Source organism: Emydura macquarii, unplaced genomic scaffold (genome assembly GCF_026122565.2).
Source record: "Emydura macquarii macquarii isolate MOO-44397 ecotype Brisbane River unplaced genomic scaffold, CSIRO-AGI_Emac_v2 contig_2825, whole genome shotgun sequence".
Classification (NCBI taxonomy): Eukaryota; Metazoa; Chordata; order Testudines; family Chelidae; genus Emydura; species Emydura macquarii.
The window spans coordinates 390999-409226 of NW_027132962.1; the positions used below are offsets into that span (position 1 = coordinate 390999).

General features: G+C 39.7%; 1 protein-coding gene across 1 annotated transcript in view; it reads right to left on the reverse strand.

Annotated features, from left to right (window-relative positions):
• The window catches only part of PHLPP1 (PH domain and leucine rich repeat protein phosphatase 1), a 206999-nt gene that overhangs the window by 23944 nt on the left and 164827 nt on the right, over nt 1–18228 (reverse strand). Inside the window, exons 11-12 of the mRNA XM_067567910.1 lie at nt 8335–8535; nt 6929–7091 (exon numbers count right to left, since the gene is read on the reverse strand). Coding sequence (XP_067424011.1) covers nt 6929–7091; nt 8335–8535 — 364 coding nt within the window. The remainder of the gene's footprint in view (nt 1–6928; nt 7092–8334; nt 8536–18228) is intronic.

Sequence of the window (18228 nt, forward strand, 5' to 3'; positions counted from 1 at the left end):
CTCCCTCTGGCTCCAGCAGGAACCCCAGCATCTATGGACCTAGGCGGAGTGCTTTGCCATGCTCCCTGCGACAGACCGGGGAAAGGGAACGCTGATCTCCCATCCCTTTGGCTGCAGCAAGGAGCCTGCACCGGTCTTTTAGGCCTGCGGAAACACGCTCCGTCTGGGTCCTTAGGCAGCGGCTCCCTTCTGCTGCCAGCAAGAGGGGAGCCGTGGGCAACTTTCGGCCCCTGTGCCACAGGTTGGGAACCACTGATCTAAGCCTAGGAGAACTGAACCAGAATTTGTCCAGGTGAACAAAAATGGTAGAAATCTCAGAAAAACAGCTGTTCTATTGATTTTTTTCTGTTTTTCCCTCCCATACTACACCCAGGGTCCTGCTGACTAATTGTAGTTTCCTTTTTAGGAATAGATCCCTACTTATTACTCCTCTGGCTTTTCAAGGTGATGACAACACACTACCCTTTATTCAATGCTCCTTTCCACGTTTAATGGAAAACAAAAACAAAACTCTGAAGTCACAGGACTGTCTGAGGTCTGAATAATAACTTTGATTTGTCTGGTTATAGTGCTATATATTGCACCTATAAATACAGCAGCGCCTTGTAGCAGGAGCTCTAATCCTTTGGCACCAATGGGCAAAAGTTTTGTTACCAGGCTAGAATGATTTCTTTTAATTCTCTGCAGCCTCTGTCCCAAAGGATAACAAGCATTTAGTCAGTTAAATCTAAATATCACTCTATTCCATATCCAAACAGGAAAGAACGAGTATCTAGTTCTGATCATATCACAGATTTGGATTGCCTGATGTGTCATTTTAAAGCAAAAAGTACCAACCCAGTCTGTATGGCACCAAGATTACTCAAAGGTACATAGATTTCCACTCTGGGTCAGGCAGACACACACCCTCTCCCCCATATTCCCTCCAAATTTAGTTTGGGAAAGGAGAGGAGACAAATGAAGGATCAATATTCAGTATATTTATTCCAGGCTATGTATGATAATGAGCACCAAATCTGAGCATGAGTCAGCCACGAGCCTGGTAGCTCTCCAGCCTGTGCCTATTCCAGTCCCATGCGCAAGCCACAGCCGGTCACACAGCAGTCCTGACAGCATGACACCTAGTAATAGCATCTTGTCTATAGCTCATTACATTATTCCCAGTTGGGGTTGAAGATGACTGTGTTAGTGTGGTGGAGCTATTATAGATCGGAGAACAGCTGTCAAAAGTTAAGATTCTCTTCTCCAAAGAAGTCCTACTTGTAAGAGATCTTCACTGCTACTCTAAATCTCAACGGGATAACTCTATAAAGACCAAGAGAGCAAGACAAGGAGAAAATGCCAAGACTGTCAAGTGTTCCAAAAGCAACCGTATAGTAAAGCGATTCAATCACAACAGTTATTTCTAGAAAGACACCCTGTAATTACAGCAGAAGAGTTAGATACTCTCAACCCAGGATATACACAGTGAACCCAACAAGGTAAATCTAGACCCAGCCAGAAGAATGAGTCAGGACAATTGAACTTTTCTTAAGTATGCAATAACATATCCCAATTGGTTTGACCCAGAAAGCAGAGCTATGCTGCTAGGATATTTCTCCTTTTTTATAACAATTTATTTTCAAGCTTACAAAATTCAAGGCAGATGGGAAAAATGAAAAAAAAAATTTCTAAAGGTAAGTTTCAAACATAACACATGGAAACTCCCATTAGGTACATACAGGGAACAGAGACCCTAAAGTTGGGGATCACCACGATGAGTGCTGCTGGAGACATCATTCAGCACCCATTCTCTGTCTACATGTGGCACTCCTCCTCCCATAATTTAAAGGGGGAAAAAAATCAGCAAAAGTTAAAAACTCATTGTCTGGGTGGTTTTATGAAGTGCACTGTACTCAATCTCTGCTAATCAAGGTACATATTTTTTCTTGTATCCTCATAGTGAAACTCCTACCAATTCTCCACCCTGTGAGTGCTAGAGATGATAATCTTGGATCAGCTAAGTGACACCATGCTGAGGTCTAGTCTAAACACAAAGCTTACACTGTCAGAGTCAGAGGTTAAGCCCAGATCATCTAGACTAACCATGAGTAGATCACTGGCCACCAACACCGCCCAGCACCTGCATAGTAACTCCAACAACCAATTCAACTAAAGGTGTGATTCAAACTGATTTAATTCATTCAATGCAAACTTGGGAGGACTTTCCTAAAATGATTTTTTTTTAAAAGCATAACAATGAGCAAGGTTTAAATCAATTTAAGAGAGCGTCCACACAGGCATTAGCACTGATTGAACTAAATCAATTTAAGAGAGCGTCCACACAGGCATTAGCACTGATTGAACTAAATCAAATCAAATTTTGTGTCAAGGATGTGTCTTTTTGCCATCCTTGTGAAAATTCATCCAAATTCACTGAACATGCTCAATCCCCTCAAAGCTCTTAGTGCTGATCAGACTGCAACATGCACCATCCTGCAAAGCAACAGAGAATGCTCCCTCCAGCCCAGGACTACAAGGCCAGAGCCAGACTTTCCCTGTTATGGCTTCTCTGGGCCAGGGCCAAAAGCAGGGAGCCTGTCACTCCTATGCTCCCAGTGTCTCCTCTGCTGACACCCAGGCAACATGGAGGAGGAAGCGGTCAGATTCTAATGCAGAAGGGACAAAAGGCAGACTGGGAGAAGGGAAGAGAGTATACTGGGAACAAGGAGCCTGGGGAGCTTGGGACTAAAGCCAGGGGGTTGGGGGAGGCTAGGACAGATTGGAGGGGATGGGGCAGAAGAGTCTGTGCTCATTAGAACACACTCCCCTCTAGGGTCTGAAGTGGAACCCAATATTCCTGAGTCTCACCATTCCGCGACTGTCCGCAAACATCTGTGAAACCAGGTGGTGAAGTGTGCACCTCAGTTTCAAGTACTGGTCCACACAGAGGATGACAAACTATTACTGCTATTACTCCATTAGTTTAAGTGGCAGAAGCATCTGTGGTGAACCAAAATGTGTCAAGTCCCTCCTGATGACCCATGTGGCATCCTATTGACCGCCACATGGTAGAATTTTTTCTTCATTTTCTATTTTAAATACCTAGAAAATTGCAAACAATGTCCTTTTAACAATGTGTGTGCAAACTCAAACACTCAGATGTTAGGAAATACCAGAATTAAAGTTGCCCGTGCAACCTTAATGTGCCCCTTTTGTGCGCATGCATTATGATACAGTCTTTTAATTACTATGATCATATGCTATTTTTCTCCACAGGATCCCTCCGTCATTCAGTGCACAGGATGGAAATGCTCTGGAGATTAATAAGGGTTGCATAAGTAAGGGAGGCTGTTGTCTGCCTCATATGTTTCAGCAGCTGGAAGGTGTGTAGTGAATGAGACAGAGGATTACAGGAAAGTGGACAGTTTCATGGTTAAGGCAGTTGAATGCTGCCCTGAGACTTGGATTCTATTCTTGCCTCTGCCAAAGAGTTCCTATGGGGTATTGGGTAAGTAGTCACTTAAACCAAACTTTTCACAGGTGGTCACTAATGGTGTGCTCCTCACTTTTTTGTGTACCCAACTAGAGACCCTGGGATCTGATTTGCAGAAGTACCGATCACTAACAGCTGCAACTGAAGTCAAAGGGAGCTATGTTTTAAATGTATAAAGTGCCATGTAATGCTAAGTACTTGGAAAAATCAGGTCCCAGGTCTCATACTGGGCACTCAAAATTAGTGGATACTTTTGGCCTTAATTACTTTGTGTCTCAGTGAGGATATCACCACCTCACCGCTCAGAAGTACTGTTACAACAGATTAACAAATGTACGTGAAGCACTCATACTGTAGCGATGAGTGCCATAAAAAACAAAAAAAAACAAAAAACAAAAAAAACCTCTTGAAGAAATTAACAATTCTATCTTCACAACAGGGTTTATATAGCATGCAGGAAACAAGGCCCGGGGCCACACATTGAACAATGACACTACAACAAAATACTGAATAGCCGCTTAATAAATGAAAGCTCTCCATCCTGTGCACCAAATGAGGTAGGGAGCCTGTGGAAAATGTAGTATGTAATTATGTAGTTAGAGACTATCATATGCACAAAGGAACCAAATTAAAGATGCAGAGGCAAATACTGGTATTTACTAATTTTTCAGCACTTGACTTTGCAACATTAAAGCTCTTTTAACAGTGTTTGTAGTTTTTTATTTATATATATATAATTCATTATTGAAATACATACTGCATGTTCTTGTACATTAATTTAAATTAATCTTATTAAAAGTGGTTGATGCAATACCTAAACATAATTAGAGGCCATCAATACTAAACATATCTAGTACAGTTTGTATTACTTTGGGATTTTTGTTTTGAAATAGGTTGAATATTATTAATTCAGAAGACTGGAAGTTGAAGCATAAGTAAAAATTGTTTGCATTATCTACACTACCTTTCCTCTGCAACTAGTATATCACAAAACACAACCTCCCCGCCTCCCCAGGTTTCACAATATTGGAATTCAAGATCTAATGATCCCAAGTAGATTAAGAATTAAAGATGAAAACAGAATACTTTTACCTCGGGCAATATATAATTATGTGATATATTTAAAAGTTATTTTAATGCCACAACCATTATTTCATACTTGCAGCTTAAACAATTACTGATAAAAAATGGTATAGACATGCACACTATTCATCATAGTATATGGACACTCAAACTGTGCCTCTCATATGATGAGACTTTAAATAAAGATTTAGGAATTAGATGAAACAAAACAAGCCCTCAGACAAATTATAAAATTTAGTTAAGTTAAGGTACTGATTTATTGACAGTCCTGAAGACAGAATTTCCTAAATAGCCAATAAAGAGATAAAGCAATCAGCAGCAGTTCACGCTCTAAACAGATGAATCTCAATCCCCATGGAGAAGAACCATATTTTAGTGTCCAGAAAATATTTGTTATGGGCAGTTTGGCCTCCAAACTTGCCAAGTCTAAAGCTTCTCTGTTCAGAGTGTTAACTAGGTTGGTAATTATGTGAGCACCTGTTTGCTGGGAACTGGATTGAGACCACCAAGTTCATTTTACCTAGATGAAACAGGCTAAGTGCCAACTTGATATTTTCCAAATATTAAGGAAAAACCCCAGGGCAGTATTTTCTCCTATCTTTTGTTGTATATTTATTTGAATAAAGTGTTTCTGAAACTGAGAGGACAACTTCCTTATAAGAATGGCTTTCTTCTTGTCTACCTAATATGAGGCCTCAGCAACCCCAGCGAAAATGAAAAACAAATCCTTTCCCCCTTTTCTTGCTAATCTATGTTCTCTTTGGATGCTACAAAAGAATAGCTGCATTTTGAAGGTTGATTGTTCCATAAAGCTTTCTGCTTATGTTGAGTATGAGTGGAACAGAAGAGAAAAGAAAGCTGTTTGCGTCCTATCAGCATGTTTACATTTTTTTTTTTTAAAAGCACAGAAGTGTACAGTGTTTGTCAAAAATGTTTCCAATAGGAAGCCTTCCCCTCTTCACCCCAACCCTTCCTTTAATTAAAAGATTAATTAATTTTAAATGGTGTTCAATTTCCTCTGGCTATTGTTCCAAAGAGGGAGGGGTACCCAAAATCCATAACTTTATTTTACATATCCTGGCTAAAACCAGCCTCAGCAGCTCATCTTTAGATGTGCTTATTCTCAAGCAGCAGTTTAGTAACTAAGTTTAGAGTGAGCATATTTATTGAAAACACAGTTTGTTCTCAGAACATTAAGCCAAAAAACAGTTGTAGTATTGTAAGCATTTTGGTCCAATAAAGGTAACCTGCTCCCAACCTTGTTTATTTCTTAAGATAAAGACAGTTAACCTTCTCTGTATCATGAGGGAATTTGTGTATTACACTTTAAATATGTTCTACTTGGATAATTACCACATGATCCATTACATTACTATGTTATGGCCTGGAAAAAGACAATATTTTAGTTTACACAAGGCAAACAATAATTACTTGAACACATTTAGTTGTAGCATGCCTCCACAAATAGAATCTCTTAAGGAAAACTCAGATTTGGGATATTTATTTTTAAGCAACACAATTTTAAAAAGCTATGTGTTCTTGGGCTGCAATTTGTGAAATACTACTGTGACTGGGAAACATATTGATTGCAAAATAATTAGCTGGATCTTTCCTGTTCTGGAATTATATCGCTATCCCCTTGGGTCTTGCCTGTTCTATAGCTTTTAACAGTATTTTAAAATCAGTTAGTGATATGGCTGGCTCTGAATACTGGATTGTTCATTTCCATACATGGTTAACTGTCGTGGCTAAAGTACTGGCATGTCATATGCAATATGTTACAGGAAAACAATTAATACTCTGGCTTGGACTACACTTACCCCGGCGATTCGGCGGCAGTCGACGGGAGTTACGCAAACTACGCAGAGAACTTGCGCAACTCCGTTGGCTGCTGTGCTTCTCTTCTGCGCGCTGTCTTCACTGTACTGCACCACTTGAGGGGGTGGATTAACAGTGTCGACTCCTGGATCGACTGAGTGGGTCTTCACTGACCGCTCAATCGATCCAGATAAGTTGATCTGACGGCAGCGAATTTGCCTCCATCAGTGTAGACTGTCTTATTTTGCAGAGAAGACAGGACTGCTAAAAGTGCCTGGGTAGCTAGGTTAGCAGGCCCTTCCTTCTAGCCCCGTGAGCCGCCCATTCCAAAGTGAATTCCTCACGCCCTCTGGCATGGTTGAGGCAGTAACAGTTTCCCAGATTTTCTCAGAACGTAAAACGCTAAGAGTCAGCACAGTGGATTCGGATTCACATATACAACTGGTATATTTGTGCTCTGAAAGAAACTTACGAGACAACTCAGACTGGTTACACACACACAGTTATACTGATTTTTTTTTGTTTTTTTTTAAACACGCATCCATTCCATACCTTTATTTCAACAAGTTGCATGACTTCCGGGAAGACTTCAATGCAGTTGGAGTGAGCAATCACAGTATGCATACGTTTACAGTTCATAATGGTTGTTGGAATGGCTTTCAGTTTGTTCCCACTAATATCAATTTCTTCCAACTCCTCAAGCTTGGCCATTTTACTATGAAAAGAAAGAAGGAAGACTAAGGAAATTTTGTTGTATGTACTCTTATTTTTAATCTTAGCAGTGGTATTCACTTTTTATAATTGTAGGCCCATATTGTTGTAAGAGGTCAGTGTCTGCCACCTCTCCTATGTCACGTCAAAAGCACAAGGTCTCACTTGTTTTGTCCATTTTGTGTCTAATTTCTTAATTAAAAAAATTCCTGGTGTTTATTTCTATTTTTCGTTCATATTTTTGCTCTCTTTTAAAACTTAGTTTTTCTTTTCCTACTCTGAGTTCTCTCTCCTTACCTGTGTCCTGGCATCCTGCTTCCATTCCCTCCCCCACAGAGTTTGCACAGGTCCCCTCATTCCGTTGCTCTCTGCAGAGCAACATGTATTCTTACTTCCATTCCCAGGTGTTACTCCACGCAAGCAGGGAGCAGAAACATGTAGTGTCCTGGTACCAGTGACAGAGGGAGAGAATTTGGAAGGAAGGGGTGAGATTGGGTGCCAGTGGCAGTAGCTGGCTGTGTGAAATGTCATATCAGGACAGATAGAGGTCTCTTCTGGAATCTGGTGGCCTCCCCAGCCTTACATTTCGTTTGTCTATACTTAAGAGACATGCTGGTTCAAGGTAGGGTGTAATTTAAACCCAATAAATAATCCAGAATAGCTCTCCATGTGGAGATTTATTCCACAATCAGAGTGCCTTTTTCCGTTTTAGCTTAATCCACCTCCAAAACACTTTACACTAATCTAGAAAAAGGCACTCTTATTCCAAAATAAGCCTCCACCTAGGGAGCTATTCTAGAATAAGTATTCTGGTCAAAAATTCCCAGAGGGGTCAGTTCTGGTCAGTTTCACCATGTAGACAAGGCCTCAGTATGTGTGTTCAAAGTGACCAAGTTATGCTAACTAGGTGGAAACAGCTTTCTGATAATACGGCTGCGACAGGAGGTTGGGTGTGTTACACTGATTTTCCTTCATTCAGAAAAGCATGCATAATCTCTAGATATAAATGCACAAATTAACATACAAAGAGCATTCGTTCCTGCGTACAACACGAGTATGTAGTTACATACATCAAAATGGCAATAGACAAACCCACCACTGTCCAGGCAATGCGCACATGCGCTTAAAGAACAAATGCAACGCTACAATTTGTAAACAAAAGTTTGCTATAAAAATATATTCCTTATTTTCAATTTAAGACTACTTTTTAATAAAAAGAGACAAGCAGCACTATGAAGTTATCTTACCTCGCAGGAAAGCTCTGTAAGCGATTGTAGGCCATATGCAAGATCTTCAGATGTGGATGGCCTGTTAACAAGGGCACACATTTATCTGTAAGGTTGTTATTGGTCAAATAGAGTTCCTGTAAGATGCTGTTGGTCTCTTCAGAAAGGGTGGCTGGAGGAAGTGTTTCCAGTTTGTTGGCAGATGCATTCAAGTTTCTCAAACTGCAAAACAAGATTGTACATGCAGTTAAGAGTTACTGTACTATAAACGAAGACAGGTGAACAAACACCACCACACCACAAGAGATTTACAGAATGTTACATTAAGAAGCAGCAAATAGATGGAAGTAGTCAGAAGGCAGTATAGTTTTATACATGTGAAATGTCAAATTTCCATTTAAACTGTTACATTAAGTAGTGAGAGACTTTGTGCACTTGAAGGTGGCATGGATAAAAAAGCATTTCCTAGTACTCACTGGACTATAGATGGCATTTCTAATGTGCAGTACTGAAACGCATTATGAAATCATCTGTTTACAGTATGGAAAAGTTGGTTATACAAACATGCAACATAAATGGTAAAAATGTACTTGGCAAGAAGGACTGGGTGGCTTAGGAGTTGACACTTCACTTCTACATCACTGTTTAAAATCTGACAGATACTAATAGTGACAAGATGTTGTTACAATTACTTACTCTCACACACACACACACACACACACACACACACACACACACACACAGTCCTAGCAGAAGCACCAAGGACCGAATAAGCATGAAAATGGAGTTCTTTTCCCTCCCTCAAAAAGGCTTTTCTAGGCCTGGGATGAGGTGCAATTGACACAGGTGAAGAGAAGGTTGCATTGCCTGTACTTTACCTATATAGATCTGTAGGAAGGGAACTCTCATTTGTTTAAATAATTGTAGTGCTAGATTCATACATACAGTAGTCTCAAAGGATATCCGGCAAATAAGATATATTTCAAATAAGAATTATCTCTAATGCCACAGATAGTTTACAAGAGAATTGAAGGAACATTTACCCCATTATCTACTTTGCAAAGAGGCTGCCTTCAGGAACATACTTTGCTGAAGAATAAGGGGGTGTGTGCATGCAAGTATACAGTGTCCAGTCTCTAGAGATCAAACTGGTCTGGTCTTGTCAACTAATGAAAAATGGCAGCTGCAACAGACAGTTATTTTCAAGAAAGAGAATAAGTTGGCAGACAAGAAAGCAGGTTAGTACCCATAAAACAAGGGAATAAAGCACAGATTATAAATAAAGTATTTGTATCTGACTGAAGAAGCAATACTGACTGATTTACTTTAAGAGGAAGATATGAAATATTGATAAATCTTTCTCTATTTCATCCAACTACTTGGGGATTCACACCAAACATTAAGGTGTACTAATGAATTAAACTGATTTCCAAGACAATTCACAGCTGCAACGTGTTGAAGCTTGTCCTTTGAAAATAAACGTTCACACCACAGAAAAGTTAGAATGCTGAAGGATTAAAAAGTCTTTAAATTAAAACAAAAAACTCCATGAGTGGCAAAGAACTCAAACTAGGTTAGTTAGTTTATGCAGGACAGATTCCAGAGAAGTCCACTAATGCAGAAAAATACAGCTTAATCATCAGGCTCATTTACCATTCACAGGAGCTGTACGACTTGATAGAAAACGACTGCAATTACAAGGGTTTTTTGGTATTTTTAATCTCTCGATTTTATCCTTTAGCAAATGAAAATACAGAGTCTATTCAAAAATGGATTACAACGCACCAGCATACTGAATCAATCATATATTAATTTGCTAAATCACAGGAATGTACATCTAATGCTAAAATACATGGAAAGTGAATATAGCAACTTAAGCTGGCAACATCAATCTTTCATTCTTCTCCTTTCTCCAATATATTTTATCAGGTCTGATAAAATAAATTCTCAAATTAAAGGTTCTGTATGTGATTTGTTAACATTTACAAAGGCTGGCCTTCCCTGCAACCATCATTGAATGGTGGGTTTTGACTTATGTCTTAAATGGTTTAGGGCCTTTCAACTGAGTAACCACCTACTTCCTTGCGCTGTACTGCTACCATTGTAATCAGTGGAACTACTCAAGCTCGATATCTTCCTTGATGTGGGAGAGAAATCTGGCAGTACAGCCTTCTTGGGAAAGGGTTCTCAGAACTCCAGCTGGTCCAAAACAGTCCTGGGTGACTTTCAAAGCACAATGTCAGGTGCATATATTTTCAGAGCCTGCTGCAGAGGATGGGATTTCATGGGAATTTGACTTATACTGTGGAGGGGAGTAGTTGTGCTCTCTTAGAGACTAATTTTGGTTGGCTTAAAGGGGTAACCTGCTATTTTACTTCAGTTCTTATAATTTGCAACTGGGGCACTTAGAGCCTTGCAGAGGTGCCTCTCTTACTGCATGAATCCAAAACACACACAGTAACTAGACCAAAAACTTAAAGCAGAGTGATTAATCTATTTGCATGCAGCAATTCTAAGGCAGTAGAGCTGGTTGAAACCAGAACGTCTGTTCCATGGGAAATTCCAACATTTACCACAAAACAAAAAGCTGAAAAATTTAAATAAAAAGGTAAAAATGTTTCACTACCAAAGCATAATATAAAATAAACAAAATTTGTACATCATATTTACAGTATTAAAATATTAATTTAACATAATATACAAGTTAAAGGAAATAAAAGTGACAGTCAAAATGAAATATTTAGATATTAACAAAACAATGAAAAATCAAAACAATTTGTTTAGATTTTTCCCACCAAAATTGTTGAATCGACATGTTCTGACGAAACACTTCGATTTTTACAAAACTGCATTTTCAGATGGAAAACTGTTCTATTGGAAATTCTTCAACCAGCTCTATATGGCTGAGCCAGGAACAAAACCCTCTAGTCCTCTGCTTTGACCATATCAGCGGGAGCAGCTCTCCTGCCGACATAGCCCTGTCCACACTGGCGCTTAGGTCAGTGTAACTTATGTTGCTCAGGGGGATGGTTTAGTCATTCCCCTGAGCGACGTAAGTGGTAGTGTAGACATAGCCTGGAGACCTTAGGATTCATCCTCATAAACCTCCAGGTGGATTTGGCACTGCCAGCTACCATGTCAGATTTATTTCATGTTCCATCAATGCCCTGAGGCCACAGTGTTGGGAATTTACTTAGGTACAAGCATTCCCATCTCACCAGAGCCTGTATTCAGAAACTGCTTCAAGTGCCTGCAGGTATCCCACTCTGATCACTATCAGCTGGAAACAGAATATCAAGCATTAAAGCCTAGTCCAAACTTAATTGTTTTCCTTTCAGACTCCATTCACACATTATCCCACGAGCACATGAAAAAGCACAGCATCAACATAAGAACTTGATTCAGCAAACCTCATATACACACCAGAATACAAAAGCGAGGAAACATGAATTAACAACAGTTACAGAGATAAAGTAAGAAAACTAAGTCACTGGCAGGGATGCGGGAATTCTGCAGCTTTGACAAAGTGCAAAGTTTCCTCTGGGGGTAATAAACATTAAGCTCTGGTTGGAATGAGTCACCTTTAGTTTTATAGGGTATTAAACTGATACCCTTGATAAAGGGCCACTTTAAAAAAAGAAAACCAAACCCACCAAGGCAAAATATAGAATTGTCCCACAGAACACATTGGAATCATGGAAGGCTTCATTAATTCTGCTCAGGGAGATCTCTCAACATGTGTGCAGTTTACACAACTAAAAGACTGATTTCATCTTGAAAATCTGCTTCCTACAAGGGAGGCAGCAATCTTCACTTAGGGAAAATAATTAAGAGGTTCCAAAATATTTCTATTGGTAACTGTCTGTATTGTATTCAAGAAATAAATTTGGATTAAATAACCCACAAATTTATGCAGTATTTTTCTCCCAAAAGTATTCTGAAACACTTTATAAACATCACCTGTTAACACAATACAACTACTGATGGAGTGTAATAACATAGGGTACCGCTTTAAAAATGCACAGCTATATTATGGAATTCTTTAAAATAGCAAGGTAAAAAAAATTGTATCCAATAAAAAAAGGACAACATTTAAATTAAAACAATCCTAATTAGCTTGTGAACAGTGACAAATTCAGTCAGAGGTGGTATAGCTGCAAAAAACTGCACAAAATTAAATGGATATCAGAAGAATCCAGGCCAGTACGTAACCCCAGTATTAAGATCTGAGATGATACAAGTTACTTAAAATGAAGTTTCGTTTTCTGTCTTTAAAAAAATGCTCTCAATATATGAACATCTAACCCCATCAACAGGTAGGGTGGCCAGGTGTCTGGTTGAAAGGATGACCTGGCAGTGTAAAGTCTGGTGACCTGCAGTAACCAGCCTTCACCACCGGGGAAGTGGGGGGTGGGGACTGGAAGAGCAGCAACTGCTGCTGGAGCCTGGAGGAGCACTCAGGAACAGCTCGGGTGGAGAGAGGTACCGGGCCGGCTCTCCTGCCCTAACCCTCTCACCGCACTGTCCTCGGAGCATGGCTCTCCTTCCCCCGCCCTGCCCCAGTAACCCTCCACGCCCCTGGAGCATGGCTCTCCCTCCCCCAGTCACCTCCCCATCCCTAGAGCCCTGTTCAGCTGGCAAGGGAAGGGAGGTGGAGAGAGCAGGAAGTGATGATGGGGGGGTGGGGAGGCGGAGGAGAGACGAGCAGGGGGCAGGGCCTCAAGGGGAAGAGGCAGAGCAGGGGGCGGCAGTTCTAGCACTCAGTGTCCGGTTTTCACAAATGGGAATGTTAGACACCCTATCAACCGCACAGCAGTGAAATGAAACCAAGTTCCATAAAAGGCAAAATTAGGAAAAACACACACTAAATTGATACCAATCTTGCAGAACTACCAATTCTGACATTACAGTTCTAATTCGGGGGGGGAGGGGGAGACGACGACAACGGGACACGACACAGGACGTGCATCCCAATCCCTCTCTGAATCATCCTACCACTGGACTGCCAAGAGTCCACAATCCAGATTCTCTAATTTCTTCCTTAGCTCTTGCTATTAATTATCTTATTCCCTAATCATCTAATGAAATTAGCTTCCTGTCTCCAGAATATTTCCTATGACCTTCAGGAAATGAAATAGGAAGAGAGGGGAAGAAGATCATACTATGTTAAATTAATTGTGTGCGCGCAGAAGGTTTGGGTATCCATCATTCAGCTTGTAATTTTTCCCCCTAATACAAGCATTACCGAGCACGTGAACATCTGTAGCACCAGGAAGTGATGGAGAGCATTACGGTGTGAGTTAGTGGTGCACAAAAAGTAGCAATATATTAAGTGCTAGCAGTATCTTTTTTACATCAAATATTTTTTTAGCTATCCAGTCCTGATGTAGGATCAGAACCTGTCTGAAGCTAAAACCAAACATGAAAAAGGAATACATATTAAAGAACTAGCTTTCGTATATAAATCATCCTCAACAGAAACCTGCCCTCCTCCTCTCAACAACTGTCTCAGTATATAGGTATGATCCTTGTGGACTCATCACTGATGCTACATACACCACAGCTGCAAAAAAAATCCATTTCCGCCCAAGTCTGGCCAGGAGCCTTTGTACCTCATCGTAACAGAAATGGACTAGGTCAGGGAGATTCATACATGTGGGAATTCACACAGGCTTGACTGCTGCTACTAACTATCCACAGAAAAACAGTGAAAAAACTCTATCTAGTACTAGAGTACTAAGAGTCCATGTGCTAAATAACAGTTACTACGAGTACAACACCCAATGTTTCTGAATGCTATTCTGGCCCCTATATAAAGATGAGATTAATGGCCTGTCTATAGTAAATCAAACAACATCAATGAACCTGGTTATAACTCAGTTGTCTCCTAGCCAGTTAATCTAACACAGAACAGAGTAGACTTAATACATGATTCATAACAGACTTTGACCCAAGTTTATAAGCAGGTATGTGAAACTGAATTGTAACCAGGCCCCCCGACATGGTTGTATTTGAAATATGGCCTTAGTTTAAAAAAGGTACCGATCTATCTTGGGGTCTCACATTTCTCTCAGCTACCAAGGCCTTCCTTGTTGGATAGTCCTCAAGAACAGTGGTTCTTTCTAGGACAAGATGGAGACTGCATGCCAGGGCCTTTTTGGGCCATCGTTCCATGGCTCTGGAACCACCACAACAGCCAAGAATGATTACAAACCTTACTTCCCCCTCCACGTATCTTTGCTATAGCTTTCCCACAATAATGGGAGGAGAATGGAGGAGAGGGAAATGTTGTTTGGACTGTCCTTGAAACTGTCCACTGACCACTAGCCCACGTTTCAAACTAATGGGAAGTCCAAAGCATTAGCCAAGTTAAAGAGACATTAGTATCCACACTATGGATTTTATCTGGATCCAGTGACTCCAACTATACTACTACAATCAACTCCTACTGCCTCATTTCCTTATGCAAAATCAGTCTCCCTGAAACTCAGTCACTGGACTCCATCTTTCTTAGTTCCCGTCTCACCACATCTATAAGTGCCATTTTACAATATACTCAGCTGATATTTATATTTACGAAGATGGATGTGCTTAATTGCTTTTGCATTTGCCAACACTATATTAATCTACTAGAATGTCTTGCACTGTGTGGGTCTGTAGTTTACGTGAAGCTGACCAGTGACCAGACTGAAATGTGTAGAATAAAATTAGATAGACATAAAAGGAGGAAAGGAATCTGGCCACTACAAACAAATGAGGCAGCAGTTGGAATTTAGGGTTGTGAGAAGCCAGGTGCATACACGAAGGTTAGCGAAGCCTTCTGGCAGTACTTCCACCAATCCTAGCACCCACAGGAATTCTCCGTTGTCACAGAAGCATCTGCTAGTGAGACATGAATTGATTATCTGCCGATCTCTGTAGTGTTCAACTCAGCCAAGTTTATTCCTACCAACATGATCAAGATCTATATTACTTCCAGTATACTCAGAAGCAATTTCTGTCCTGGTCAGGGAAATTTAGTTTCATAGACAAGTCTTCAGGAGCTTATGGTCTAATTCATATAATAGAAGTTTCTCCACAATCACCAATTTGATACCGTAACAGTTTAAAAATAGAAAACTAACTTTAATGAAAACCAGTGTGTCACGTTCCTAAGCTGTATTTGTCAACTGAGGAAAAAAACCTGTTTTGTTTAAATTTTGTAGGCGTTTGAGGTGGATGCCGTTAAAGGTTTGCTGCAAAAAAACACAGATTAGTTTGTAAATATCTTACTGTTTTTTAATTGGGAGTGGTGTTTTTCAATGTGCATGGATACACTGATTTTTCTATTTTTCCACCAGGCATTGTGGATGCTAAAGACAACAAATGCTGTGTTAAAATTAAATAGGCACCTCAGATCCACTAAATCCAAGGATAGCTAGAGCTAAAGGAAGATGGAGAGATCTAGGAGCTGAAGCATATCTTCTATCATCTTTCCTTGGAGGATATCAAAGTGCTATACAAACAATCTCTGCAGACACCTGGATGCAGGTCTTATTTTAAAGATGGGGAAATTAAGGCCCTCTGGGGTTCCGTGATCTGCTCAACATCCTAAGCTGTAGAAAGACTGTGGCAGAGCTGAGACTTGAACCCAGCTGTTTTAGCACCCAGTCCTCTGCTTTAATTACATGCTCACAGGATGATACTGCCTTGCAAACATTTATAAAGCAGCTTGACTGAACTTCAGCTATGCAGTTCTTTCAGTTAATGTTCTTAAAAACCATAAGCGAAAAGGCATTTTCTAGACAAGATCCAAGCACACACTCTCCAAGTTTGTAGCCTAATCTACACAGGCTTTTCCCTCAACAATTGCCACTGCTGCAGCAGTGGTGTGCACACTAGTAGACCCGCCAGAGTGTCATTTTTATCACTGCGTCATTTAGATACTCACAGGAGTAGAGTTAGACGACATGGTAACACCACACTCCCAGGACGGGTCTACATAAATGATACCACCATCAGTACACCAACAATACTTTACATCACTAGTGCCTAAAAGATAGCTGGGAACTATTTTTACACTCCATTACAATGTGCAGGATGTCAAGGTAGCAGAGGGAAAATCCAGAACCCTGAAGGGACCTAACATTTGACATTAGCATGCAAGGGAAGAGAACATTTGAGATTTGTCAGATAAATTTTACTTTAAATTCTGAATTGGCTTCTGTTTATTTCAGCCAAACGTTTTCAGGGTACTTAATGTTTCTACAGTTCAGTTTAAGGTTTACATGTTATGGTACAAACATAGCAGTCAACTTCTCTAGTTTGCTGAAAAATGGCACTAATCTACATTCTAGACTAACAGATGGTAAACCTAACTCAGAAAAGGATTACTTCCTACCCCACATCCGAGATGTGCAGAGCTTTCTAAAACTTCTGTTTTGTTTTTTTTTGGCTCTCCAATATTGACGGAATATATTTTCTTTCCAAGTTCTTTTAAAAATTCTTGAGTAGAAATTTATATTCTTGTTTTGGGGTTTTGTTTTTTAAACTTAGATTTTTTTTTAAAACTGGACCTATTCTTGCAAATGAAAATGTTTGCAGGATCAAGCTCTATGTTCATACATATGTGAGATTATATATGTACAAAAGACCGGAAGTTCAAAATTGTCGTCCTGCATCAGCAACTATAAATTTGTCCTCGTGCACATTAAGTTACAGTTGCTATGGTGGCCATATTGTTAAGAGTCCTAACTTGTTTCAATTGTGCTTGGTGACATTTCAAGCATAATATCGAACAACTACATTAGAATAAACTAGTTGAGCAAACCTGGCATATACATAGTGCTGAATATGGAGGGTATACTACAATAATCAAGCTTTTAAAATCAAAACTCCATTTCAGCTCCCAGCATAAACACATTTGAAAGTTTCCTTAAAACAATGAAGATCTATGCCTGGGCAACTCGAACAGAAGAAACCTTTTCTAATGAAAATTAACTTTTTGCATTACAAGTTTTAGTCTAAAGGATAGTTTTCCACAGCAAATGACCGAAGGCTGGAATTTATATGCAAACCTGCCTCTTCAACCAAACCTGTAGCATTATAACCCTAACACTAAGAACCCTTGAAAATGAAAATAGGGAAACTCTGACATTGCCTTCATCAAAGATTTATAGCATTAAAATAAGGGCATAACTCAGACTGTGTCAGTAACAATATTTTGACGATGAGTCTTGTCTAAATAAAGACAGAGAGATTGATAGTCTCTGTTTCTCGGCCAAGGAGAACCAGTAGCAGTGCATTCTATTGTCATAGTAAAAAACCCAACAAAACACTCTTGTATGTCACGTTACATGAAACACTGATGACACCAGCAAGCCTATGACCATTGTTGATGTGTAAAGGTATGAGAAATATTAAAAGCTAAGTAAGGAAGTCCCATCAAAGGCCTCTAACTCTGCCTTGCTCGGATGCTACAAATACATTTAAAAATTACTTTATTATGCTACTAGACCATACAACAAATTAAAGTACATTTTGAAGCGTATGTCTTTAGATTCATAAGTGAAAATACAAAGAATCCAAGGCACGTGTAGATGCAGTACAGAAATAAAAAGAAAAAAATCAAATGAAGTGATGCTACCAAATAAATTAGTGACAAACACTCAAAGGCATGAAAATTTCATATGCAGGAACAGAAGAAACCACTAAGTTATTTTGCCAATCTCATGTGACAGTTGTATTTTGTTTGAAAGGAATTAATATTTTTGGCTTTTGATTCAGGGAAAAAAGCTTTCGCACTCCCATATTGGGTCAATGTTTATTTAGAAATTGTTACTAACGTATCCGGGAATTCGTAGCAAAAATGGCATGCATAGATTTCAAAATGTAGGTGTGCAGTGGGAGCTTAGTGACAGAAAAATAAGCATGTGA